We start from the raw sequence: 27,896 nt of genomic DNA, 5'->3' as shown, positions 1-27,896 counted from the left end.
AGTAAAGAGATCAGAGACTCGGGTGACTTCTACGTCATCTTTACTAAACAACACAATTAACAATTGAAACAATTAACACAGCAGACAAAAATAAGGTTTGACCACTCCTCAAAAATGGCTTCACTCCTGCTCCTCAAAAGAGACAGACAGTCATTTTCTTGTTGTCAACTGCCTCCACATAGAACATCTCATAATCTCTCTGTAACTGGAACAAGAACACGAATGGTTCCTTGAGGAGAATATTTTCCTCTTCATCCAGGCCATCATACAACCGTAGTTCTTTAAGGGTTGTAATGCGGTCTTCCCTGTCCATCCCAATTAGACTAGGGAGGGAAATGGTGTCTTTAAATGTTTGGCGTTCGCGCCACCTTGCTGCATCTAGGGTGTCCCTTAGAAGAACATCTGCTTCCTTGAAGAAAAAGTAAGAATAAATATGCGGAGTAGTCTCTCATTGGGTGATCCAGGTCAAATTACACCCCACTTTCACAATACCACCATGCAAACAAAAGCCACTATTACTAAAAGGGGTTTTCAGTGATATCTATAACTACTCAACAAGTCATCACAACTATTATATATTGCCATGCATCAAGCCTTCAGCATTACACACAGTAAACTACATACCCAGTTCACAGCTCCCAGTTCGTCATGTTTTGTTTTCAGTATCGTCTAGAAAGAAAACAGATTGTGGTCATTAAGTAATGTAAGGGAACCTCTAGGGATGTGTGTACAAGAATGCACCTTACTTTAGCTAATAGCCAATACAGTACCTGATCCTGCAGAGCTGGATGCTGATGTGACATGCTGTGACTTCTTGGGGGGGGGGGACATCTTCTACATCATCCTGAAATATATTGGAGAGGGGCGGGTTTATGTCTTTAAACATTGGTTTAAGAATATACTACTCATCATATGACACCTCCTACCTGTAGTGCGTTTTGTTTTCGCCACCTTTCTCGATCTTTCAACCTGTCTTCTTCAGACCTTAGTGAGGGAATGACATACATTACATACATTCAATATGAAAATATATTCAGGTCAGTCTGGCTACAGTGAAAGAAGTGATTTTAAGGACACAAATGAAAAGTTTTTATTATGTTCAAGACTTACGGCATGGGAAAGTTGGCACCACCATCGCCTAGTCGCCACTAGTGATGAGAATTTCATAATTTATACATACCTCAGTGAAATCACACTGTGCTTCCATTGCAATGTACAGAGCGTACTGTAAATTAAGAAAGAGTAGGTTGTTAAGTTTGATAGTTATGATAACAACAATAATGATAATAGTAAATAATAATAATACCACCCCCCCACCAGGAATATATTTCAAGATGTAGAAGACACATGTCACATCAGCATCCAGCTCTGCAGGAGTTTGATGTATGAATTGTGTATGTAGTGTAAAAACTGTAGGAAACAGGTCCTAAAAACGGACAAAAATAATAAACAAGAAAAAGTATGAGCAATAACAAGTGTGCTTTGCTTGCTGCACGCACAGAAATAATGATAACTTTTCATATGTTATAACAGAAAGTATGACTAATATAATATACTGAATAGCCAGCATCTTACCATCAAAACAAACACCCCACAGTTGTTTGAGAAACCTTGCTTTGATAGGCCCTGTGGTGTGAACAAGGTACAATTTTCAATAAAGGAATGACAATCAAATGGTAGAGTTCAGTGGAATAATTTGAAGGAATATCTAACCTGATCATCATCCACACCAAAAGTCCTCCAAGGTCCAGGGGACAAGATCTGAGCAATGTTTCTGTCAACACAGTGTATGTGAAAGTAAAGAAAAACTAGAATTCAACAGCTTTTTATGCTCCAGCATGCATAAGAGTTTTGAAGAGCGCAGTCAGGGGCTTCTCGATAGAGCAGGTCCAGAAGACCTGGGTGTTCATCTGAACTCCCCCAGGACAGTCATTTACTTTGTGCTGTGAAAGTCATATGATAAAATATTTTAGGAACAGTAAAATGTACACAAATTAACCACGCTTTTATGGACAATTTAAACATAATCCAATTATATATTATTAATTTTTCACCAGAAAAAGTCATGTTTTTTTACCAATCACAAGTGGATTACCACCCCTAATGCCCTAATGGACGGGTCCCGACTACAATCAAATCAATATTTAATAATAAGGAGATATAACCCTGGCCTACAGACAAGACAAACATTTATTTTTGCGTATTTAGGAAAATTCTATTAAACATAGAATTTACACCATGGGAATCTGGTATTCTACTTTACAGGTACAGTATATAAAGTATAATATATGTAAATTAGGCATAGTAATAATTAGACAGTGGTGAATAACCCTGACTGCATTTGTATTTACCTTCTTTATTTCTCTCTCCCCCATCACACAGGCAGACCTTCAACTTGTGCTGTTGGGGAAGGGCATTCTGGCAAAAACTTGTCAGGAAACACAATCCTGGGTGCGGAGGAGTTTGACACAACGAAGAGGACTGCCCAGTGTGTAAGCTGACAGACAGCTGTTGCTGGCAGACAGGCCACTGTGGTAGACACACCTGGCTGGTGGTGGAATAACTTGTTGGCGGTGACCTCAGCACAGGACAAGCAGGAAATTGCTCTTGCTGTGTCCCACATGCCTTCCTCCTTGTGCTTCCTTGCACATACTGCACACAGACACAGTGGAGGAGAACCTGAACCAGCTCCTTGAGCAGAGGGTATGGAGACACACCATGGTGCTCTTTACCAGAGGGAATTGGCTTGTGGACACGACATTAGAGCAGCACATTTCAAGTGAGGAAGGCATCCTTCAAAGGCTTGTAGAAAACTGTGAGAACAGGTAGCATATCATAGACAACAGAAACAGGGAGAATGTGACTCAGGTCACTGACTGTTGCAAAATATAGAGAGGATGGTAGCACAGAGTGGTTGTTATCAAATTCACAATGATATGATTGTAAAGTTGCTGCAGAAGAGATAGGATGTGAAGAACTGAGGGATGCTGAGGCTAATGAAGATGAAGAAGAACAGAGCAACTGTGGGTGGTGAGTGTATATTGGGAATAGGTTTGGAATCTATGGGATGGATGTTTTCTGTGGGGGGTGGGCGTTAATCAATTAGTGAAATTCAATGCTCTATAAACAAATATTGTCATCTCTCCCCTTTGTCTGTCCATCTTTTTGTCTGCCTTATAGGAGGAGGTAAACATGATGTGGAGGTGAGGGCTGTGCTTCTGGGTGCGAACTGTGTTGGGAGGAGCATGGCAGGGAACACCATCCTGGGCAAGGTGTTTGATACTGAAAGACTGGCGCACAGTGTGAGACGACAGGGTGAAGTGGCTGGTAGACAGGTGGTCTTAGTTGATACGGCTGGCTGGAAGTGTGAGTTCACCACTGAATTTGATTCTGAGGACTCAGTGCGGAGTGTGGCCCTATGTTGCCCTGGACCCCATATGCTTCTCACTGTGATTCCTGTATTCTCCTCATTCACTGAATGGCGAATAAGACAGGTACCTGCCTGACGTACCTGGGAGAAAAGGTTTGGAGTCATGCCATGGTGCTGTTAACCTGGGGAGACTGGCTGGGCAACACCACAATAGAGCAATACATATTCTCTATGGCATTAGTAAGTCTGATAGTGTGTAAGTGAGACCCTTTGGTCTCATCAAACACTATCACCATTTTCCACTCCAACACATCCCTACTATTGCTTCTTACCTTGGTCCTCTTTATGCTTTCTTTACTAGACGCTCCACTGCTTTCTGTATCATGATCCCTCTTCTTCCTATGTCTTTCCACTACCGGCCATTCCAGTCCTTGACCCTCATCCTCCCGCTCCATGTCATCAGAACTGACACTTTGTTCGCATTCCAGCACAGCTGTTGCTTCACCAACTTTTCCTCAATTTCATCCACACTACTCTCTGCCATTTTCCATTCCCCAAACTATGGATAAACTCTACACACTTCACCAATCAAGGAACCTCATGCGAACAACTTACACAACTCGACTCTTCTGCCCTGAAGAGCCATTCTTCTTCTTCAGTGGGGTTTATCAGCGTTGGTATCCAACGTTATGGTGCATTACCGCCACCTACTGTACTGGAGTGTGGGCCAGAGACGGCGAGAAACGAAATCCTACCTGCCAGCTCCCGTTACTCTTAAAAAAGATAACAAAATATTTGAGACTATATCCAATGACGTTCTACTCAAAATACTCTTTAAATTACTTTCCTGTATCCCCTTCTCCTTCATATTAGATCTCAGTCTCTCTCGTTCCCTCTGATACAGCCCACACTGTAGCAATACATGCTCCACAGTCTCTGTTTCCTGGCAATACTCACACTTTCCTGTTGGATGATTTCCTATCACATGTAAGGTCTTATTCAACTGGCTGTATCCCACCCTTATTCTTGTAAAAATAGCCTCCTCTTCTGTCCCTTCCTGCTGTCCTCCCCGGCTTTCCTCTTTACTAGAAATAAATGCCTGTCCTTAGTATCTCTATTCCACTGCTCCTGCCATCTCTGCACCATCACTGTCCATATCAGGCTTTTTGCCTCTGTCTTGCCCATTGAAACTACGACATCAACATCCCCACTTCTATGTGCTTGTTTAGCCAGTACATCAACTGCCTGCCTTGTTCCCCTCCACCCCCATATGGGCTGGGACCTTATTAAATCTTATCTGTTTACCCATCTGTATCTAATCCTGCCACGTGGAAGACGCATTGTAAAAGTAGAGGCTTTTTGTATTAAAACGTGTCTAAGTGCAACATGCCTAGCTCTGCCCACTGGGGCGTGGCTTACGGAGTGGTCTTTTATATAAATGCTTGTCTCACGGATTGAGTTATGCTTCCAACGGATTGAGTTATGCTTCCAACGGATTGAGTTATCTCGCAACACTTGCCTACAGTACATGTACATATCTACCTCAAATACTCCAGTATCCCTTCACATTGTACATTTGGTACTGGCACTGACCCTGTATATAGCTTCCTCTCTTATTTCTTGTATTCTACATTTTGTATTAGTTATACTATTTTATATTGAATCCTGCACTGTTGGTTAGGGCTTGCAAGTTAAACATTTCACTGTATTTGTGACAAATAAAACTTGAAACTGAAACGTCTATGTCCGTCCACAAGAGGGGGCCATACATATCATAAACTCCATTGGTCGTGACGTCAATTTCCACGGGCCGGAAGTTCAAATTGTAGTTGTTCGCCTCACTGCCACTGGGTGACACAGGCACACATCAATATTTCGTCTGATAACCAAAGTAAACGAATCCACACATTGCTACAACAGCAGTAGACTTTTGGAGTGAGTATACGTGGTGTTATTATGTTGGGATTTATGTTAGTAAATGTGTTTTTATCGAATCTACATGTGAATAAGCGGGTATACTCAACGGTGCGTCCGACAGCTTGGGGTCCTGTTTTGTTGATGGGCGATTGCCAAGTCGAAGCGCTAATCATGTATGTTTACAAATACTTTCGACTGGAGAGTCGATCTTCATGTATTCAGCAAACGGATTAGTATTATGATGTAGTCGTCTTGACACAACTCAATATTCCCCTCACTCGTTGTTTTGCTGCCATCAGAAGGTTGGTGCGGTTTTGGGCAAGTGTGTGTGATTACGGCCCGCAATTCGGGGCGTTCCTGCATGTGGGAATTCCTGCATCTGTATGAACACGCCCCCCCCCCCCCCCTCTCTCGAGCATCCCATTGGTTTCTGCATGAACGCCTCCTCTCATGTCCCTTCCTGCTGTCCTCCCCTCCCCGACTTTCCTCTTCACTAGAAATAAATGCCTGTCCTTAGTATCTCTATTCCACTGCTCCTGCCATCTCTGCACCATCACTGTCCATATCAGGCTTTTTGCCTCTGTCTTGCCCATTGAAACTACGACATCAACATCCCCACTTCTATGTGCTTGTTTAGCCAGTACATCAACAGCCTTGTTCCCCTCTACTCCCCACATGCACGACATCTTCATGCTTGCGACAATTTTGAATTTAGATGGAAAGCACAATAAAAAGTATTATCAGAGTTTTTGCACCACTCTGTGTTCCGGAGTCCTTAACTAGCTAGCGGGAGTGACACCGTTTGACAGTGTCCTTCGTTCCCGCCTGACCTCACCGTTGTTAACAGAACTGCCGGAAAACAGGCGAGGCTGAAAGACACTGTCTACCGGTGTCGCCCCCGCTAGCTACTCAGGTTAGTGATGGGCATTCTGGCTCTTTTCAGTGAACCGGCTCTTTCGGCTCAGCTCACCAAAAAGTGAAATGTCAAACAGTTTGCGATAGTTTGACTATGATTGGTGTTAAAACAATTCTAATTAAATTATTAAATGAAATAATACTCTACCTTAACCACAATGTATTTAAAAATGATTTGGTTTGTTATGAAAAATAATGCTATTAATAGCTATTAAACATTTGCATTTAAAGTATAACTTTTTAATGTATATAAACAAAGTGCATATAAATCTAACCATTCAAAACTAATACAATCTGAACAGCATAATATAATATTGCACCATATCAAAGAAAAATAAATAACAATTTGCAAAACTGCAGCATCCCACAAATTGAAATAAATGTAGAAAATAAGGATGCTATTACACATGTTAATTTAAAGTATAACTTTTTTAATGTATATTAACAAAGTGCATATAAATGTAACAATTCAAAACGAATACAATCTGAACAACATAATAATAGAATATTGCACCATATCGAAGAAAAATAATTAACAATGTGCAAAACTGCAGCATCCCACTTAAAACATTAAGCTGGTCCCTCTTTTCTCTCTCTTCTTTATTGCCATGTTAAAAACAACAGCACACAGCAATGCTGACCATATTTTGCTTTTATGAGAGATTTGCATTCAGAAATGCAAGCTGCCTCACTTTCGAAGGGCTGATGCGGTTTCTTCTCTCAGTAATTATTTGTCCCGTTTTCGACAAGACCCTCTCAGAGGGAACGGATGTTGCCACTGCAGAGTCTCCCTGTCATGGCTTTAGTAAGTCGTGGGTAGACAGAGGCCTTGTTCTTCCACCAGCTAAGGATCTGTAGATCTTTGGAGGGGCTCCTCCAAATAGGATCGGACCTCCATTATGGCATCTGCTGAGGGATTCCTTCATGCTGCATCCCCAGTTGCTCTCTCGTCAAACAGCATCCATTCGTTCTTTGAAAGCGTTAATTATATTCATTTAAATCCTTTGATTATTCATATCTTCATTTTTTTAATACTTTTATAGTTTAGGCACTTCTGATATGCAAGCCGGCTCCCAACGTTCACCTACAAGAGCCGGCTCTTAGAGCCGACTCGTTCGCGAACGACCCATCACTAACTCCGGTACACAGCATGCGGGGGCGACACCGTGTGTTAGCTTACTAGCTAGCTTTCTTTTTACGGGAGGCCTAGTACTAACCAGCTGGCGCATAACGTTAAGTGTCCTTCGCTCCCGCCTGCCGAACACCTGCCCTCGCTGTTGTTAACAGAACTGCGCGAAAACAACCGGCCTCAGCAGGCAGGGGCGAAGGACATTGTCTACCGTTGTCGCCCTCACCTCATCTGTAGTGTTTATCGGCGGTTGGCATCCAACGTTATGGTACCTACTGCACCGGTGCGCCTCCACCTCCCGTCTGTCCTAGCTTAAAAATTGACCAAAAGTAGTATAAAGAGGTGTTCCCGCAGATGCAGGCCGCAATTGCTTTGAGTGTGTACGCGCAGGCGCCTGACGGTTCCGTGGTTCACATACTTAATTCTTGATTTCACATACTTAATTCTTGATTCGTCATCTCAATCTGCTCTTTGGTTTTAGATTTGCACAGCCTATTCCCTGAACTGACACGATGGTGAGTGAAGAGTGATTATTTTTCTGCGTTCACTCTGTGTTTAAGTTTGATTTAGTTATTGTCATCTTTTAATCATTACTGGATATCAATGCAATGTGCTAATTGAGTGTCTTCCTGTCTGTCTTTCTCACAGCATGGACGGGTAAAGCTGAAGTCCACAGCCCAGCAGGAGGAAGAGAAGAGAAAAGAGAGAGAGAAGAAACTCAAGATTTATGTGGCATCACGAGATGCCATCTTTACTAAGGTCTGTTTGACATAGACATATTCAGTTAAAATCGGAAGAGAAACCAATAGGTTTAACTATGGCTATGGTTTAAGCCTGGTAATGCCCTGATTATGCAGTTGCTTAGATGGGATGACAGAGCTGTGCAGTAACTTTGAAGATCACATTTCATCACTTCCCTTTTCCTTTTCTCTTGCTGGTTTTAGAGGATGGAGGGTGTGTTGGATGATGAGGCCCTTCAGTTGACCCAGCAGCTGCTATCCTCCAATCCTGATTTTGCCACTCTCTGGAACTACAGGAGAGAGATCCTGTTGCACCTGGAGACTGTACGGTGAGGACACTACAACTCTTATAATGCATTTTTGCCCATGGTGGCACAGCTGAGTCTCTTGTAGCTATTATTATCTGAAAGTACCAATACTAGTTCATTATGTAAGTGCATCATACTCATACATGTCTTATCCTTTTCTCTGTATCAGTGAGGAGGATGACGTGCAGAAGATGTATGAGGCTGAGTTGTTGTTTCTGGAGTCGTGTCTGAAGGTGAACCCCAAGTCGTATGGCAGCTGGCACCACCGAGGCTGGGTTTCAGCCCGCCTGCCCAGACCTGACTGGGCCAGAGAACTGGGCCTGTGTGACCGCTGCCTCAGTCTGGATGACCGCAACTGTGAGTTAGAGCGTAGGAGGATGATAGAGGAGAGGAGTTGGGGAGGGACTGCAGTTTTGAAGGAGGATGGGTGGAGAGGTGGATGAGAGGGAGCTTGATAGGGACAAGAGATAGAAATGAATGTGGCAGAGGATCAAAATATGTTTTGACGTCCTGGTCTCTCCATTCATAATTTTTTTTCATATTCAATTCCCCTCATCTTTCTCAGTTCACTGCTGGGACTATCGCCGGATGGTGGTGAAGATGTCTGGTGTGCCTGTGGACCAGGAGCTGCAGTTCACTGACCGTCTCATCGGCTCCAACTTCTCCAATTACTCCAGCTGGCACTACCGGAGCACCCTCCTTCCCCTACTCCACCCTGAGTCCCCCGACCCCCCCTCGCCCTGCCACCAGCCCTCCCACTCCTCCCCTCCACCCTCCCCTCAGACACACTCTCATCGTGTCTGTGAGGAACAGCTGCTCAAAGGTATGGACAACACCATGGCCAGGCAGAGTTACAAACATATATAGATATATTGTCAGTGGAATACAGTTGTGTAATACTTTAAACAGGCAGACAGAGGGCACTGTCACTAGGAATACCATGGGTTGGATGGAAGGCAGAATATTGAGTTGATGTGTGCTGGTGGTCTGTGTTATCATCATACATTACTAAACCCTTTTGTTTTTATTTTCAGAGTATGAGCTGGTACAGAATGCCTTCTTCACTGACCCCAATGACCAGAGTGCCTGGTTCTACTACAGGTGGTTGCTAGGCAGAGGTGCGTGTATAATTTTGTATTTTCTATATAAATTGTCTTTATTATCTTCCAGCTGTGAGCTCTGTTTCTCTGCCTTTCTCAGCGGAGCGAGAGGAGATGATAAGCTGTGTGTTTGTCAGCCGTGAGGAGGAGAGAGTGGCTGTGGCCTTCTCCAGACCTGTCAACGTGAGTACTCCAACGTATACCCTCAAAGTAGACACCTTACTGTAACGTGTATGTCCTCTGCTTCTTCTACAGTTAAACTCCATTCCTCCCTGACTCTCTCCTTCCAGGCTTCATCTAGTGGTCTGATGCTGGTGTTGGATGGTCAGCCCCAGCGTGTGGAATGGAGGAGTGTCCATCCTCACTTCAGACACAGCCCTGTCTGGGTATCCTTTCCTTCATGGTCATGGGTAAAATGTGAATGATGGGGCAAAATGTTGATTTCTGCCAAAAGGCATACCCAACCATAATTATGTAGTCACTTTTGAGGACACAAGTACATAGTACAAATCATATGGCTTTTTTCCTATTTAACAAAAGTGGACCAGTAGGGTTTGAAATGACTGAAATGCTTACTAAATATACTAACTCAAATTATATTACAATCACATTTCTTATAACTAAAATACATATGATAATACTTAGTGACAGTACAATATTGGCACAATTTCATTTAACTGATCACACAATTTTCTAAATGTCCACCGAGCAGTGGAGACACCATTCAAATGTGTGCAGATTCGTTACAACGTCAGCTTTAAGCACAAAGTGATTTAGTCTGTCTTTGAGCAAGAGAAAGTGTTTTTTCTACAATTCTATGAAATTATTTAGTGTTTTTTCATGTTGTAAGCTCTAAATCCAGCTGAGAACATCACAGTGAGATGAAACCACAACGGCTGCACTTGCTAGACTGTCACCGTTCATGTGCTGTCTCACTTGCTAGACTGTAACCGTTCATGTGCTGTCTCACTTGCTAGACTGTCACCGTTCATGTGCTGTCTCACTTGCTCAGAGGAAGAGAACATTTATTTGTCTGAATAGGCCAGAAAATGGGACGCATCACTCCCTATGCAAATGTGGGGTGTGCAAACTGACATTCAAGTCAGCTCCGCTGAGAGAGTGGAAACGGAGAGCAGACAGATGGGGCTTTTTGGCCCTATATGGGACCCTACAACGTTCACAAGCGCTTTGTACACACATGTCAGACGGAACCAGTCCAGAACAGCTCAAAGTCCTCCATAAGGGAGACTTTTAACATCTAAGAGGCTAAAGACATTACTCTGTTCTAGGCATGTGGTAATGCACTTTTTCTTTGTGCTGCTCAGTGCTCACTGTTGCTTTTTCATTCCTTTCTCATCCCTGTGTTGTAGTCTACAGTAGGTTTCATCATTCTTAACATGTCTCTTTTTGATAAGAGCTCTCCATATCTGTTACTGAAACACAGGTAGAGAAAGAAACCAATGAACCTTTACAGACATAGAGAATTACTTTATCTCTGCAGAGCGTTGGGCCAGTAACCAAACGATGGCTAGTTCGAATACCCGAGCTGACAATGTGAAAAATCTGTCTTGCGCCCTTGACCAAGGCACTTAACCCTAATTTGCTCCACGGACTCGCTACTACTATGGCTGACCCTGTAAAATAAAAAATGTCACTGCACCTATCCGGTGAATGTGACAATAAAACTAGTGTTATTATTGTATTTCTTTTTACACACTACCATACAATGATCTATGTTGAACCTGTCTTCGAGATGGGCAATGCTCAACAGGTATTTGCAACATATAACGTTATACATTCGATCACTTTAACAAACACAAGCATCCATTTAATTGTGGACCTTAACATGGTGTCAGATCTGTGAGCTTCCTCCTAGCACTATCAGTGACATCATTAATGAACACAACCTGACCGTGCACTGGACTGAGAAACACACTCACAGAGACTGTGCTCTGTACACAGGTGAAATAATGTTTATGTGATAATGCACCTTCTGTGTGACTGAGTACATGCTCTTGTCTTGTTTTGTGTTAATAACATGTCTGCGATGGGTATATAATGTTTAAGACTTCAGTCCTTGCTCTCTGCTGCCCTCTAGCCTCACCTCACAGTATTGCATCCATCTTTCACAGGTCGGTCTGAGAGTTGGTGCAGGGATTCTGCCACTGACCAGGAGCTCTTCAGGTACTGTGTGTGTACATGCGTGCGTGGTGTGAATAGCAGAGCTTTAGAAGGCTCTCTGGTTGGCATATCAGACTTTCTGTTTACTGAATGGGAAAAAAATACCTCAGCATCTTTTTTGTCTCTGGTAGGAGTGAGCTGTCTGTGGAAAAGACCTCTGTGTTGCAGTCTGAACTACAGTCCTGCAACCAACTTCTGGAGCTGGAGCCTCAGAACAAGTGTAAGTACACACTTTGAGTGTAGTGTGTATGTTGGGGTTTGATATTTATCTATCACTATTGGAAACATCACAAAATGTATGACAATTGTAATTTCTCACTTTCTCAGGGTGCTTGCTGACCATCGTTCTGCTTATGAGGGCACTAGATCCCCTAGGTTACGAGCGAGAGACCCTTTCTCACTTCCAGACTCTTAAAGTTAGTGCTTTACAGGGCTATTACATAGTGGTGTACACTAATACATAATAGATGTGTTTTATATCACTGCTCTGTCTTTCTCACACAGGAGGTGGACTCCATGCGCTCTGCGTATTACGGTGACCTGTGCAGTAAGTTCATGATCGAGAACACCATTCTCAAGATGGAGTACGCTGAGGTCCGGGTCTTCAGTCTCTCTGACAAGGTTAGTGCTGTCTGTTCCTGTCTGTATCTGTCTATCCTTGTCCATCCAGAGTTTGACTCCCCATTCTCTTCTTTGTGGCTGTAAGTCCACCTAATGTCTTTCAACCTCACCTCTACAGAACCTGACCATGTTATGTCACCTGGACCAGCTGCTATTGGTCACTCATATCAATCTATCATGCAATCAGCTGCTTAGGCTGCCTCCTCAGTTTGCCATGCTGCAGTGCCTCGAGGTATAGTACTTAAAAAAACATTTGAGGTTATGCTCAAATTAATATTTAATAATGTGCTGTACTCTAGTTTTTGTATTTAATATTTTGATGTTTGTCTAACAATATGGCCTTCCATTTCCCAGGTATTGGAGGCTGATGACAACGCTATTGAGAATTTGGATGGACTGTACTATCTCCCCAAGTTGCAAGAAGTGTCCTTGAAGAACAACCGTATCCTTGCCTTTCTCTTTTGATCAGTTTCAATGTGGTAATACATTAATGTTTTCTAATACTGTTAGAGATGTTGTCATTTTCTTTGACCGTAATATGCAGAAATATCCAAACTCTCTGACCTTCAACTCCTGACTTCCTGCCCAAAGCTGACCTGCCTTGATCTCCGTGGCAACCCTGTCACCCAGATTGCCAACATTCAATCTGAGTTAACTGAGCTACTGCCCTCAGTCACTGACCTCCTGATCTGATTGGACAAACAGCAGGGCTCATTCTAAGTTTCCCTTAGACACAGATTTAGGATCAGCTTATCACCCCCAAACCATAACCATTCTAGGGGGGAAATGGAAAAATTGACATTAGATTAGTGTCTAGGGGTAACTTCCCCATATTCCCGGCGTACTACCATCAGCAGCATTTGTTTGTGTGTCCATGTTTGTGGGCATGCATGTATGTGAGAAGCAGAGGGGTGTTTAAGTGTTTTGTCTCCTTTCCACTATGTATTCCTCTTGTGTGGTGATATTGATTCACAGCGACCCTCCACTCATTTTAATGCCTGATAACATTGGACCTTCTATCAGAGACTTCACTAAGACATTCTCACAAACGTGTGTGTTTATGTGTATGTACAGTTTGTGCGTGTGTGCGCGCTCTATCTCTCATACAGTTCAAGACACCAAACTGCATGCCGATTCACTGATAGAGTGTAATATTACTAACTATGTGTATGAGTGAGCATGGTGAACATGTGGCTTTTAGTAAGCACTGAAACAGCATCTGTATGGTGGTTGCAGTAGGACATTGATCAGAAGAATATTGCAAAATGCTTATCTGTGGTTGTATTTTTGAAACAGTTGTGCAAAAAAGTTTATGAAATGAATCTATACTGTTAAACAACTGTAAATGACTATTCCACCAATAAAACAGCACATGCGGTGTCACTGCCTCCCAGAGAGTCTCCTGTGTGTTTCTGTGGTGTGCTGAGGGAGGTTCAGTCAGAACTCAGATTTTCCTTCTGTTGGGTGGCTCAACCGTAACCACACATTACTTGTCCCCCATGGTGGAATCTGGTTGGGGACTGTGGATCTGTCTCTGTTTGTTCGTACGTTAGTCACATGCGATATCTGACAGCACTGGCTCGTTTTGATGAAACTTGGGTGAATGATGCGTCTTGCCATAGTGTTCCGGTGTTTACAAAATTAGACTGATCGGGGGCGCTGCGTCATTTGTGGGTGAAGACATCTTCATGTTTGCCTTGTTATAAATTAGCTTGGTGGGTGTGTCTGTCTGTGGCACCAGAGTAGATTAACATGAATGGATTAACACAATTCTGAACATTGTATTAGTGGTGGAAAAAGTAACCAATTGTCACACTTGAATAAAAGTAAAGATACCTTAATAGAAAATGACTCAAGTAAAAGTGAGTCACCCAGTAAAATCCTACTTGAGTAAAAGTCTAAAAGTATTTGGTTTTAAATATACTTAAGTATCAAGAGTAAATGTAATTGATAAAATATACTTAAGTATCAAAAGTAAAATAATAAATAATTTCAAATTCCTTATATTAAGAAAACCAGACGATACCATTTTGTTTTTTTTATTTACAGATAGCCAGGGGCACACCCCAACACTCAGACATCATTTATGAATGAAGCATGTGTTTAGCAAGTCTGCCAGATCAGAGGCAGTAGGGATGACCAGGGATGTTCTCTTAATATGTGTGTAAATTAGACCATTTTCCTTTCCTGCTAAGCATTCAAAATGTAACGAGTACTTTTGGGTGTCAGGGAAAATGTATGGAATAAAAGTGAATAATATTCTTTAGGAATGTAGTGAAGTAAAAGTTGTAAAAAATATAAATAGTAAAGTAAAGTACTGATACCCCAAAAACTACTTCAGTAGTACTTTCAAGTATTTTTACTTAGGTACTTTACACCACAGCATTTTTATCACATGTTTTATTTGGCGTGAAAGGATCCCACTAATTAAAATCTGTGCACTTGCGTCATCGTTGTCCTCTGCTTGCTACACAAGCAGGTGTTGTCACCTGTCTTGCTGTGACATTGTTTGTGTAGAGGGTGGGTCCAAGAAAAGGATTGGATAGTGGTTTAGATATTTCACAATCAAAGTTTCATGTTTGATTGTGAAATATTAGGTGCAGTTTGAGACTCACAAAGGAATGTATGGTTTAACCCTTTTTTACAAAAGAAACAAAAAAGAAACACACAGAGGATGTGTTTATTAGCTGTTTGATGCCTTGGTGACATCACACCTTTTTGTCACTCCTTTCCTGTTTGTTTCTAGTGCTTGCTATTAAAACTGATCACATTGCTGTAATGTTAGTAAAATGGAAAATGTTATCATCAATCCAAAAGAGATGAATTTTGTTGGGTAAAGGGTATAGGCAGGTGGATTAATTGGCATAGAGGCATGAATGTCAGACCATACTTGGAATGTAACAAGGAACATAATTGTGATAATTTACAGCAGGATATATTAATTCTTAACAGTTTGATAGTATCCATGTCAAGTGATCACTTAGCTTGGTTTTGTTGTTTTGAAAAAGTTTGTTTGTTGTTTTGAAAGGGTATTGGAAAGTTCTTAGTAGCTAGCTAACTTTTTAGTTTGGATCCCGCAACGCAGTTGGCATCAGTTTCTGGGACCGCTAGTCTCTGTCCAGTGATCCTGCCAACCGACAGGTCTGAGGAGCTATTTGGGGTTGCAGCTAGCCTACCTGCTAGCTAGCTGCATACCAAGCTAGCAGGGTTTTCTTGAAGGCTTGAATGCAGCTGTGGCTGGGACCGCGGATTGTCCCGGGTTTGTGGCTGTCTAGATCCCTGCTGTTTGTTGTTTTTCAATCTTCCCTGTGACCTACCCTGTCTGGAACTGCGAAGACTAACAGCGTAACCTATGTTGCTAGCTACCATGACAAAGACCAAAGCCGACGGGAGTACCGTTGAGGACAGTGGTGTCCTTATCACACGTGAAGGATCTTTTAAACGAACTATAAATAGTTCTACAAGTAGTTGCTACAACAACAAGAAAATAGCTTCAACTGTTTTGTCCAAATAGTGGGGGATTCAACTAATAAAAGAATGGAAGACCTGACCAAAGAGGTCCAGGACCTGGAGAACAGTTTGCAGTTCTCCCAGGGTCAGCACGATGAGTAAGTCATTGAGAGAGGACATCAGTTATGTGTGTGAATCCATGATAACAGTGTCTGATAAATCAGACTTGAGGGACAAAGGCGGAACAACATGGTTGTGGACGGAATTGCAGAATCTCCAAATGAGACCTGAACGGAGTCTGAGGACAAAGTGAGGGAAATGATCTCTGAGAAATTGAAGATGGACCACAGGAAGATTCAGTTGGAGCGCGCCCATAGGACTGTAAAACCGGCCCAGGTGACAGGCCCAGGCCGATAGTGGTCAAGTTCCTGAGATTCAAGGACAAAGTAGCTGTTCTGGAAAGAGCCAAGAACTTGAGAGGATCGTATATCTTCCTCAATGAGGACTATCCTGAAGCTGTGCGCCAGAAGAGGAAAGAACTTATCCCAGCCATGAAAGCTGCCAGAGTGCGTGGGGACATTGATTACATCCGCTATGACAGGCTCAATGTTCACCCTCCCTCCCAGAAGCCTGGAGGGGATGAGAGAGCCAAGCCTATGGGTTTGTAGCTTCAACCCTGCAGCACGCACGCACGCACGCACACACACACACACACACACACACGCACGCACGCACGCACGCACGCACGCACGCACGCACGCACACACACACACACACACACACACACACACACACACACACACACACACACACACACACACACACACACACACACACACACACACACACACACACACACACACACACACACACACACACACACACACATTGATTAATAGACTGCATGTATTATATGTATTATAGACTGCATGTATTATTTTCTCTTGTTTTGTTTGCTCTTTTCCATATTATGTCTATCTCTGATAAGCTACCCAGGAAAGGGCTGAAAATAGCCCATATTAATATATGTAGCCTTAGAAATAAGGTTCATGAAATCAATAACTTGCTAACATCAGATAACATTCATATATTAGCCATTTCTGAAACTCACTTAGATAATTAATTTGATGATACAGCAGTAGCAATACAAGGACATAATATATCCAAATTCAATTCCATCTCTCATCGAATCAGATGGCTTATTCATCACAAAACCATTTGATGTTGCCAATTATTTTTATGATTACTTCATTGGCAAGGTGGGCAAACTTCGTCAGGAAATGCTAACAACGAACAGTAAGCCATCGTATTCATGCATAAAAAAACAAATTTTGAAAGAAAAGCATTGCAAATGTGAATTCTGTGAAGTTAGTGAGGGAGAGGTGGAAACATTAATGTTATCGATCAATAATGACAAACCTCCTGGCATTGACAACTTAGATGGAAAGCTACTGAGGATGGTAGCTGACTTCAGCCACTCCTATTATTTCTTTAATCTGAGCCTAAAGGAAAGTCTTTGTCTTCAGGTGTCACGTTCCTGACCTGTTTTCTGTTGTTTGGTATGTGTTTAATTGGTCAGGGCGTGAGTTTGGGTGGGTAGTCTATGTTATGTGTTTTCTATGTTGGGTTAATGGGTTGCATGGTATGGCCCTCAATTAGAGGCAGGTGTTTGGCGTTTCCTCTGATTGAGAGTCATATTAAGGTAGGTGTTTTCACACTGTTTGTTTGTGGGTGGTTGTCTTCCGTGTCAGTACATGTTACCACACGGGACTGTTTTCGGTTTGTCTGTTCCTGTTCGTGTGTTCTTCGTTTCATGTAAGCTCGTAAGTTTAGGTCTGTTTAGTTTGCTTTGTTATTTTGTATTTCTACAGTGTTATTTCGTGTTTTGTCGTTTTGTCTAATAAATCATTATGTCCACATACCTCGCTGCGTGTTGGTCTGATCCATGCTCCTCCTCATCCGAGAAGGAGGAATATGATGACGATCGTTACAGAACCACCCACCAAACCCAGATCAAGCAGCGGGTTAACGGACAGCAACGACAGCAGCAGTGGGTCAAGGAGGATTGGACATGGGAAGAGATTCTGGACGGAGAAGGACCCTGGGCAGAGCCAGAGGAGTGTCGCAGTCCCAAGGCGGAGCTGGAGGCATCTAAAGCGGAGAGGCGACGATATGAGGAGGCAGCACGGAAGCAAGGCTGGAAGCCCGCAAGTACAACCCAAAAATTTCTTGGTGGGGTGGGGGGTGGGGGGGCTAAAGGGTAGTGTGGCGAAGTCAGGTAGGAGACCTGCGCCAACTTCCCGGGCTTAGCGCGGAGAGCGAGAGTACGGGCAGACACCGTGTTACGCAGTAGAGCGCATGGTGTCTCCTGTACGTGTTCATAGCCCGGTGCGGGTTATTCCACCTCCCCGTACTAGCCGGGCTAGAGTGAGCATTGAGCCAAGTGCCATGAAGCCGGCATATCTGGCCACCAGTACGTCTCCTTGGGCCAGCTTACATGGCACCAGCCTTACACATGGTGTCCCCGGTTCGCCTACATAGCCCGGTGCGGGTTATTCCACCTCCCGCACTGGTCAGGCGATGGGGAGCATACAACCAGGTAAGGTTGGGCAGGCTCAGTGCTCAAGGGAGCCAGTACGCCTACACGGTCCGGTATATCCGGTGCCACCTTCCCGCCCCAGCTCAGTACCACCAGTGCCTACACCACGCACCAGGCTTCCAGTGCGTCTCCAGAGCCCTGTTCCTCCTCCACGCACTCTCCCTGTGGTGCGTGTCTCCAGCCCAGTGCCTTCAGTTCCGGCACCACGCACCAAGCCTCATGTGCGTCCTCAGAGCCCTGTACGCACTGTTCCTTCTCCCCGCACTCGCCATGAGGTGCGTGACCTCAGCCCGGTACCACCAGTTCCGGTACCACGCACCAGGCCTATAGGGCGCATCGAGAGTCCAGTGTGCCCTGTTCCTGCTCCCCGCACTAGCCTTGAGGTGCGTGTCTCCAGTCCGGTACCACCAGTTCCGGCACCACGCACCAGGCCTACTGTGCGCCTCAGCAGGTCAGAGTCGGCTGTCTGCCCAAAGCCGCCTGCACTGCTCGTCTGCCCAGCACCGTCTGAGCCATCTGTCTGCCCAGCGCCGTCTGAGCCATCTGTCTGCCCAGCGCCGTCTGAGCCATCTGTCTGCCCAGCGCCGTCTGAGCCATCTCTCTGCCCAGCGCCGTCTGAGCCATCTGTCTGCCCAGCGCCGTCTGAGCCATCTGTCTGCCCAGCGCCGTCTGAGCCATCTGTCTGCCCAGCGCCTTCTGAGCCATCTGTCTGCCCAGCGCCTTCTGAGCCATCCGTCTGCCCAGCGCCTTCTGAGCCATCCGTCTGCCACGAGCCATTAGAGCCGCCCGTCTGTCCCGAGCCATTAGAGCCGTCCGTCAGTCAGGAGCCGCTAGAGCCGTCCGTCAGTCAGGAGCTGCCAGAGCCGCCAGCCAGTCAGGAGCTGCCAGAGCCGCCAGCCAGTCAGGAGCTGCCACTCAGTCCGGAGCTGCCACTCAGTCCGGAGCTACCTCTCTGTCCTTAGCTACCTCTTTGTCCTGAGCTACCTCTCTGTCCTGAGTTGTCTCCTCTATTGTGGAGGGGCCTTAGTGAAGGTTCCTGGACCATGGTCGGGGGCGAGGGTCGCCACTCAAAGGACGCTAAGGAGGGGGACAAAGACAGTGGTGGAGTGGTGTCCTCGTCCACCGCCGGAGCCGCCACCGCGGACAGATGCCCACCCAGACCCTCCCCTTGAGTTTTAGGGGTGCGCCCGGAGTTCGCACCTTGAGGGGGGGGTTCTGTCACGTTCCTGACCTGTTTTCTGTTTGGTATGTGTTTAATTGGTCAGGGCGTGAGTTTGGGTGGGTAGTCTATGTTATGTGTTTTCTATGTTGGGTTAATGGGTTGCCTGGTATGGCTCTCAATTAGAGGCAGGTGTTTGGCGTTTCCTCTGATTGAGAGTCATATTAAGGTAGGTGTTTTCACACTGTTTGTTTGTGGGTGGTTGTCTTCCGTGTCAGTACATGTTACCACACGGGACTGTTTTCAGTTTGTCTGTTCCTGTTCGTGTGTTCTTCGTTTCATGTAAGTTTAGGTCTGTTTAGTTCGTTTTGTTATTTTGTATTTCTACAGTGTTATTTCGTGTTTTGTCGTTTTGTCTAATAAATCATTATGTCCACATACCTCGCTGCGTGTTGGTCTGATCCATGCTCCTCCTCATCCGAGGTGGAGGAATATGACGACGATCGTTACATCAGGCCTGGAGGGAAGCCAAATGAATTCCGCTATTACCCAAGAGTTGTAAAGTGGCCTTTACTGGTTCTAACAGCAGACCTACAATATAAGCTTGCTGCCAGCTCTTAGCAAACTGCTGGGAAAAAATATGTTTGACCAAATACAGTGCTATTTCTCTATAAACAAATTAACAATAGACTTTCAGCATGCTTATAGAGAAGGGTACGCAACATGTACTGCACAGACACAAATGACTGATGATTGGTTGAAAGAAATTGATAAAGAGTTGCAGTCTGTTTTGGAATGGGTGGCCAGTAATAAACTGGTCCTGAACATCTCTAAAACTAAGAGCATTGTATTTGGTACAAATCAAGAACTAGACCTCAGCTGAATCCGGTAATGAATGGTGTGGCTGATGAACAAGTTGAGGTGTTACCTTAGATTGTAAACTGTCATGGTCAAAACATATAGATTCAATGGTTATAAAGACAGGGAGAGGTCTGTCCTTAATAAAGACATGCTCTGCTTTCTTGACACCACACTCCAAAAAGCAAGTTCTGCAGGCTCAAGTCGTGTGGTCCAGTGCTGCAAGGAAAGACATAGTTAATAACTTCTTATGGCTGCAGGGGCAGTATTGAGTAGCTTGGATGAAAGGTGCACAGAGTAAACGGCCTGCTCCTCAGTCCCAGTTACTAATATATGCATATTATTATTACTATTGGATAGAGAACACTCTGAAGTTTCCTATGAGTGTCATCTGATGAAGATCATCAAAGGTTAGTGATTAATTTTATCTCTATTTCTGCTTTTTGTGACTACTATCTTTCGCTGGAAAAATGGCTGTGCTTATTGTGGTTTGGTGTGACCTAACATAATCATTTGTAGTGCTTTCACAAAAAAACATATTTGAAATCGGACACTTTGGTGGGATTAACAACAAGATTACCTTTAAAATGGTATAAGACACATGTATGTCTGAGGAATTTTAATTATGAGATTTCTGTTGTTTTGAATTTGGCGCCCTGCACTTTCACTGGCTGTTGTCATATCATCCCGTTACCGGGATTGCAGCCATAAGAAGTTTTAAGCTGCAGCTGGACCAGAACAGAGCGGCACGTCTTGCTCTTCATTGTAATCAGAGGGCTGATATAAATACTATGCATGTGTCACGACTTCCGCCGAAGTCGGTTCCTCTCCTTGTTCGGGTGGCGTTCAGCGGTCAACGTCACCGGCTTTCTAGCCATCGCCGATCCACCTTTCATTTTTCCATTTGTCTTGTCTTGTTTTCCTACACGCCTGGTTTCAATTCCCTCAGTATTAGATGTGTATATAACCCTCTGTTCCCCCCCATGTCTGTGTGTGGAATTGTTTGTTGTTTCGTGTATGTGCACGCTAGACTGGTTTGCGCTGGGTTATGTCAACCCATATTGTGTTTAGTGTTCTTAGTGCCGTGTGTTTTGTTCGCCGAAATAAAAGGCTCCTTTGGCTACCCAACTTCTGCTCTCCTGCGCCTGACTCCCTTATAGCCAGTTACGCATACCTAACAGCATGCTCTTGGATAAGAGTTGAGGAGAGACTGGCTGCATCAATTATTTTTATAAGAAACATTAATGTATTGAAAATCCCAAATTGTTTGCATGGTCAACTTACACACAGCTCTGACACACACTTACCCCAACTGACATACCACCAGGGGTCTTTTCACAGTCCCCAAATCCAGAACAAATTCAAGAAAATGTACATTATTAAACAGAGCCATTATTGCTCAAATTATCTCATATTGCTCAAATAAACAGCAAACCTGGTTTAAAAAAACAGATAAATCAACACCTCATGGCAAACGCCACAACGGGTGCCTTTATTTTTTTTATGTAGTTCTTTCCTTGAGCTGTTCTTATCAATGTTCTGCATTATGTCATGTTTAATGTTTTGTGTGGACCCCAGGAAGAGTAGCTGTTGCTTTTGCAACAGCGAATGGGGATCCTAAAAAAACGGAGTAGGCAAAGGCAGGTTGGGGACAGACGAGAGTTCATAAACCAGGTCAGAGTCCAAACAATACCAGACGATAGGCAGTCTCAAGGTCAGGCCAGGCAGGGGTCAGAAACCAGATCAGAGTCAAAAACAGTACAAGGGGATAGGCAGAATGGTAGTCAGAACAAGCAGAGTGGTCAGGCAGGTGGGTACGGAATCAGGATAGGCAAGGGTCGAAACCAGGAAGACTAGAAACAGAGACTGGGAAAAATAGGAGCAAGGAAAAACGCTGGTTGACTTGGCAAACAAGACGTACTGGCACAGAGAGACAGGAAACACAGGGATATATACACTGGGTATAATAAGAGATGCCTGGAGGGGGTGGAGACAATCAAGGACATGTGAACCAGATCAGGGTGTGACAGTACCCCCCCCCTCCCCCCTCTAGAGGCGCCACCCGGCGTCCTACCATGACGCATACCTGGTTGACCGGGGTGTCAGCGGTGGAAGTTGGCGATGGGGGCTGGATCCAGGATGTCTCAAGGGAACCCAGCACCTCTCCTTTGGGCTGTAACCCTCCGAGTCAACCAGGTACTGGAAACCCCTGCCCTGTGGTCGAACACCCAGGAGGCATTTCACAGTGTATGCTGACTGGCTATCAATGCCACAGCGGGGTCTGGGGACAGAAGACAAAGGACTGTGAGACATGGGCTTAATCCTAGACCCATGGAAAGTAGGGTGAATACGGAAGGTACGAGGTAACAAGAGACAGACAGCAGTGGAATTAAGGACTCTAGAGATGGGGAAAGGACAAATGAAATGGGGGGACAGTTTGCAGGACTCTACCCGAAGGGGCAGGTCCCGTGTGGACAGCCATATACCCTCTTCTCAATGTGGTAGCGGGGAGCTGGAGTCCGGCGGTGGTCCGCTTGTTGATGATACCTGGAGTTGGTCTTGAGAAGTGTTACCCAAGCTCTTCTCCAGGTATGTCGACAGAGGCAGACAAACATCTGGGCCGAGGGTTCGTTGACTTCTGGTTCTTGTTCTTATAAGAGTGGAGGCTGGTACCCCATGGAGCACTCAAAGGGGGAGAGTCCCGTGGCTGAACAGGGAAGGTTGTTCCAGGCATACTCCACCCAGACCAGTTGTCGGCTCCAGGTAGTGGGGTTGGTTGAGATCAGGCATCTTAGGGTTGTCTCTAGGTCCTGGTTAGCTCGCTCCGACTGGCCGTTAGAATGGGGATGGAATCTGGAGGATAGGCTGGCCGACACCCCAATAAGGGTGCAGAACGACTTCCAGAACTGAGGACCCCGGTTGGAAACCATATCCACTGGGAGTCCATGGATCTGGAAGACGTGCTGCATCATGAGCTGGGCCGTTTCCTTGGCAGAAGGAAGTTTGGGGAGAGGGATGAAATGAGCGGCCTTTGAGAACCAATCCATCAGAATGACGGTGTTGCCATCAGATGGGGGCAGCCCAGTGACAAAGTCCAGAAAGATATGGGACCAGGGACGATGAGGGACCGGTAGTGGCTGTGGAAGGTCAGAAGGAGCTTGCCGTGTAGTCTTATTCTGAGCACACACTGTGCACGCGGCGATGAAGGCAGAGACGTCAGGAACCATTGTGGGCCACCAGAAACAGTGGAGGAGGAATGCTAGGGTACGGCGGGAACCTGGATGACAGGTCAGCCTGGTGGAATGAGCCCATTCCAGGACCCAGAACCGGACTGAGTTAGGGACAAACAGCCGGTTAGCCGGGCCCCCTTCAGGTCCAGGTTGAGAATGTTGTGCCTTGCAAACCAGTATCTCAATCCCCCAACCCACTGAGGCTGCAAGGCATGAGTTAGGGAGAATGGTTTTGGAGACCGAGGGTGTGGCAGAGGAACAGTAGAGGCAGGAAAGGGCGTCAGGCTTCACTTTTTTGGACCCTGGGTGGTAGGAAATGGTGAAGTTGAGTCTTGTAAACAAGAGAGCCCACTGGGCCAGCCTGGAGTTAAGGCGCTTGGCTGTATGGCAATATTCCACATTTTTATGGTCGGTCCAGACCAAGAATGGCTGTGCCTCCCCTCTTCCAACACCATCTTGACCGCCAGGAGTTCTCGGTTGCCTACATCGTAGTTCCTCTCTGCAGGATTGAGATGATGGGACAGGAAGGCACATGGATGAAGGTTTTGGTCCTGTGCAGATCGCTTGGACAGGATGGCCCACACTCCAACTTCATAAGCATCAACCACCACCACAAATTGACGGGATAGGTCCGGATGGACGAGGATTGGTGCTGTGGTGAACCGATGCTTCAGGTCCACAAAGGCTCTGTCGACAGCTGGAGACCATGTGAATGGTACTTTGGGAGAGGTGAGTGCAGAGAGGGGGGCTGCCAGGGTACTGTAGCCCTGAATTAAATTACGGTAGAAGTTAGCGAAACCCAGGAAGCGTTGTAACTGCACCCTGGATGTAGGTTGAGGCCAATCTACCACTGCTTTCACTTTTCCAGGATCCAATTGGACATTTCCCTCAGCGATGACATATCCCAGAAAGGAGATTGACGAGCGGTGGAACTCACACTTTTCGGCTTTCACGAACAATTGGTTCTCCAGGAGGCGCTGAAGGACCTGTCTGACATGAAGAACATGTTCTTGGACAGACCTGGAGAAAACCAGGATCTCGTCAAGGTAGACGAACACAAAATGGTTTAGCATGCCCCGGAGCACCTCGTTTACCAGAGCCTGGTAAAGTCCAAACAGCATGACCTGGTACTCATAATGTCCACTGGCTGTGTTGAATGCTGTCTCCTTCGCGTATTCAAACCAGGTGGTAGGCATTCCGAAGGTCTAGCTTGAAAGAAATGGTGGCCCCCTGGAGAGGTTCAAAAGCCGAGGAGAGGAGTGGTAGGGGGATAACGATTCTTAATCGTAATGTCATTCAGACCCCGGTAGTCAATGCACGGACGCAGGGTCTTGTCCTTCTTCTCCACAAAGAAAAACCCTGCGCCGGCATGAGATGCAGACGGACGGACGCCTCCAGTAGCCAGAGACTCCTCTATGTATTCCTCCATGGCCTTGGTCACCGGGCCTGGATAGAAAATACAGCCAACTACGAGGTGGTTTGGTGCCTAGGAGGAGATTAATGGCACAATCATAAGGATGGTGTGGGGGAAGAGAAGTAGCATGTGCCTTACTGAAAACTGCCAGGAGGTCATGGTATTCAGTGGGAATGGCAGTGACATCCAAAGCCTTGCTAACGCCCCGAGGAGGACGTCTCAGGGACAGCTGTGCTGCTTTAAGACAGTGGGAATGGCAAAAGGGGCTCCAACCCAGGATGGAGCTTGTGGTTCAGTCAATAACAGGGTTGTGTTTTTGGAGCCAGGAAAATCCCAAGACAACAGGAACATGGGGAGATGCAATGAGGAGGAACTGTATGGTCTCACTGTGGTTTCCTGAAACCTGTATATGAACGGGCACTGTACTATGGGCGACTCTTCAAATTGAGCGGCTGTCCAGTTCCCTTGCATCCATGGGGACAGAGAGGGGTTGAGTGGGAATACCAAGTTCAGAAACAATAGTAGCATCCATAAAACTTTCATCAGCCACAGAGTCAATGAGCACTCGGCGAGACTTAGATTGGTCTCCCCACAGCAAAAGCACAAAAAAAGGAGTGAGGGTGATGAGATTTAGGGAACTCCCAGTCTGGCTCACCAGAGTACTTGTACCCACCAGAGACAAGGCTTTCCTGACAGGGCAGGTAGCTATATAATGTCCTGACCCCTCCACAGTACAGAGGACAGTTTGAACTCAGCCTACGTGAGCGTTCCCCAACCGATAACCTAGCTCTTCCGAGTTGCATAGGCTTAGTACTATCCAACTTACCCGTCGATGATGATTCTCGGGGAACCTCGGGTGTTTTCGTCTCTCCTCGGAAATACACCCATAGTTGGCTAACTAGCAAGCAAGGGATAAGAACGTTGCCAGCTAATATGGCAAAGGAACATTTAGAACAAACGACTGGGTGATGTCCATAGATACAGAACAAAAAGACTGAGAGACTGGGTCGCATTTCTAGCAACTGAACCGATAGAACGAACAACCAGCCGGCTTGGGTAGCAACCCTAGATTTGTGTTGGGATTGTATCTTGTGGAAGGATTAAACAGTATGAATAAATTCATAAAAATAACTTAATTAATGAAAATATGTCAATCATTATTTGAATGTGTTGGTAACGTTAACCCATTGTATAAAAGTGATAATGCTCTCGAAGCCAGTGTTTGGAGGATATCTTCCAAAGACTTCCAGTCGTTGTGCTAGTTAGCAATTTCTCCAGAAACTACCTTCAACTTCCTTCAAACTGCACGTAGAGAAATAAAAATGGTATCCATGAGTATGGCTGTTGTGGTGACCATATTACCACCACTCGAGCCATTTTCATAACCCATTGCCTGTCTTTCAAGTGTCTGTAAATCATGTCAGAAGCAAGGAAATTCATTACTATACAAACAACTATTATTTTGACCACTAAAACAAAGACTTTTGGATTGAAATCTTCCTCTACTTCTCTGGTTGTCAAATGCGGAAATGTTTTTTATATTGGGTGTACCGTTCTCAACGGAGAGCAATTTAAGTAACCCCTCGCCTGCTCTTTGCTAAAAGCTCTCTGTGTCAATAATGAGATTCCAAAACAGAACCGTTGCTAGGAGAGAAAAGAGAGACTCCTCCTACACCATTTAAGTTAGAAATGCGGTTCCAACTTCCAAAATTCCTAAACAGTCTCAATCGAGTTGCTTGTATAAAACTTTTTGATATCTGTTATACTTTTTCCATTATTCACTTTCTTGTCCCATTTTTCTCCTCCATCTGCTTTCATGGGATTTCTCAAGATTCTAAGGCTCTCCATTGTGACATCATCACTCCCAACTGACATTCTTTGTAAGTGAAATCATGCAACTTTTGACACAAATCAGCTAATAATTCCACTTTGCAACCACTTAGACAAAATATTTCAGGTTTACCAGCTTCGTCTACTTCTCTGCTACTCAAATCTGGAGTTGATGATATTCGGATCAATATTTACAGCAGCTTAAGTAACCGCATCAACAACATTTTCTGTAACATTTTTGCAAACAACGTCCGTTTTGACCACTACCGCAACAAGTTCAGAGCATATGGGATATTCGTCTATTTCTCTGCTATTCTTAGCTGTTCGCGGAATCAAAATATTCAATATGGAACTTACGGTACAACTGTTTTTGTAACTGCATTACCACATGTTTTTCAAACTTTCCCAAACAGCTGCTGTTTTGACCACTAACACTATTACATACTACAACTTTACAACTTCTGACAACAACAACACAACTGCTTACCATATCTAGTGACAACAACCACACAATTACATACCACAACCACACAACGTTTGACAGCAACCACACAACTTCTGACCTCAACCGCACAACTTTTGACCTCAACCGCACAACTTTTGACCTCAACAGCACAACTTCTGAACACAGCCACACAATTACATACCTCAACCACATAACTTCTGACCACAACAGCACAATTTCTGACCACATCCACATAACTCCTGATATCAACCACTTAAAAACTTCTTGACGCTAGGGGTCAGATTCTTTCATTTAAAAAAAAATAACGTTCCCAAGGTAAACTGACTATGTCTCAGGTCCAGATCGTAGAATATGCATATAATTTACAGATTAGGATAGAAAACACTCCAAAGTTTCCAAAACTGTCAAAATATTGTCTGTGAGTATAACAAAACAGATTTCGCAGGCGAAAACCTGAGGAAATCTAACCCAGAATTGATTTTGTTTTCTTTATAAAAAAAACATTTGACATGTTTCTACAACATTACGGATACTTTTTGGAATTTTCGTCGAACGGAATGAGGCTGTAGTTTTCTGAACATAACGCGCAACCCAAATGGCGTTTTTTTG

At 44.7% G+C, this 27,896-nt stretch overlaps 1 protein-coding gene and 1 long non-coding RNA gene across 7 annotated transcripts; one reads left to right on the top strand and one right to left on the bottom strand.

Annotated features, from left to right (window-relative positions):
- Window positions 1–23: 23 nt before the first annotated feature.
- LOC129855318 (uncharacterized) lies at window positions 24–5,201 on the bottom strand. 6 transcript variants are annotated; one of them, XR_008759495.1, is made up of 9 exons: window positions 2,352–5,201; window positions 1,714–1,943; window positions 1,576–1,626; window positions 1,318–1,426; window positions 1,181–1,225; window positions 927–984; window positions 771–844; window positions 625–669; window positions 24–409 (listed from the first exon to the last, which is right to left on the bottom strand). It is a non-coding gene; the product is annotated as an uncharacterized LOC129855318 (long non-coding RNA). The 6 variants fall into 6 exon arrangements; XR_008759491.1 differs by having other exon boundaries at window positions 1,181–1,426; XR_008759494.1 differs by having other exon boundaries at window positions 927–1,225.
- Window positions 5,186–13,674, top strand: rabggta (Rab geranylgeranyltransferase subunit alpha). The gene is made up of 17 exons (XM_055922847.1): window positions 5,186–5,305; window positions 7,813–7,846; window positions 7,980–8,090; window positions 8,276–8,400; window positions 8,549–8,736; window positions 8,945–9,202; window positions 9,414–9,497; window positions 9,580–9,662; window positions 9,770–9,865; window positions 11,336–11,441; window positions 11,612–11,663; window positions 11,792–11,880; window positions 11,988–12,076; window positions 12,165–12,281; window positions 12,400–12,513; window positions 12,636–12,723; window positions 12,826–13,674. Exons 2-17 carry the CDS (start codon window positions 7,844–7,846, stop codon window positions 12,972–12,974), a joined length of 1,752 nt encoding a protein of 583 aa, XP_055778822.1. The 5' UTR covers window positions 5,186–5,305; window positions 7,813–7,843; the 3' UTR covers window positions 12,975–13,674.
- Window positions 13,675–27,896: the final 14,222 nt, after the last annotated feature.

This window comes from Salvelinus fontinalis, chromosome 5 (assembly GCF_029448725.1).
Source record: "Salvelinus fontinalis isolate EN_2023a chromosome 5, ASM2944872v1, whole genome shotgun sequence".
NCBI classification, from domain to species: Eukaryota; Metazoa; Chordata; class Actinopteri; order Salmoniformes; family Salmonidae; genus Salvelinus; species Salvelinus fontinalis.
The sequence above is the reverse complement of the archived record's forward strand: the minus strand, read 5'-3'. Positions and strand labels throughout refer to the sequence as shown.

Excerpts from the sequence above, each read along its gene's own strand:
- rabggta (XM_055922847.1), top strand. Across the intron at positions 11,442-11,611 it reads AGACTGTGCTCTGTACACAG|GTCGGTCTGAGAGTTGGTGC; the intron begins GTGAAATAATGT and ends CATCTTTCACAG. Across the intron at positions 12,724-12,825 it reads AGTGTCCTTGAAGAACAACC|AAATATCCAAACTCTCTGAC; the intron begins GTATCCTTGCCT and ends CGTAATATGCAG.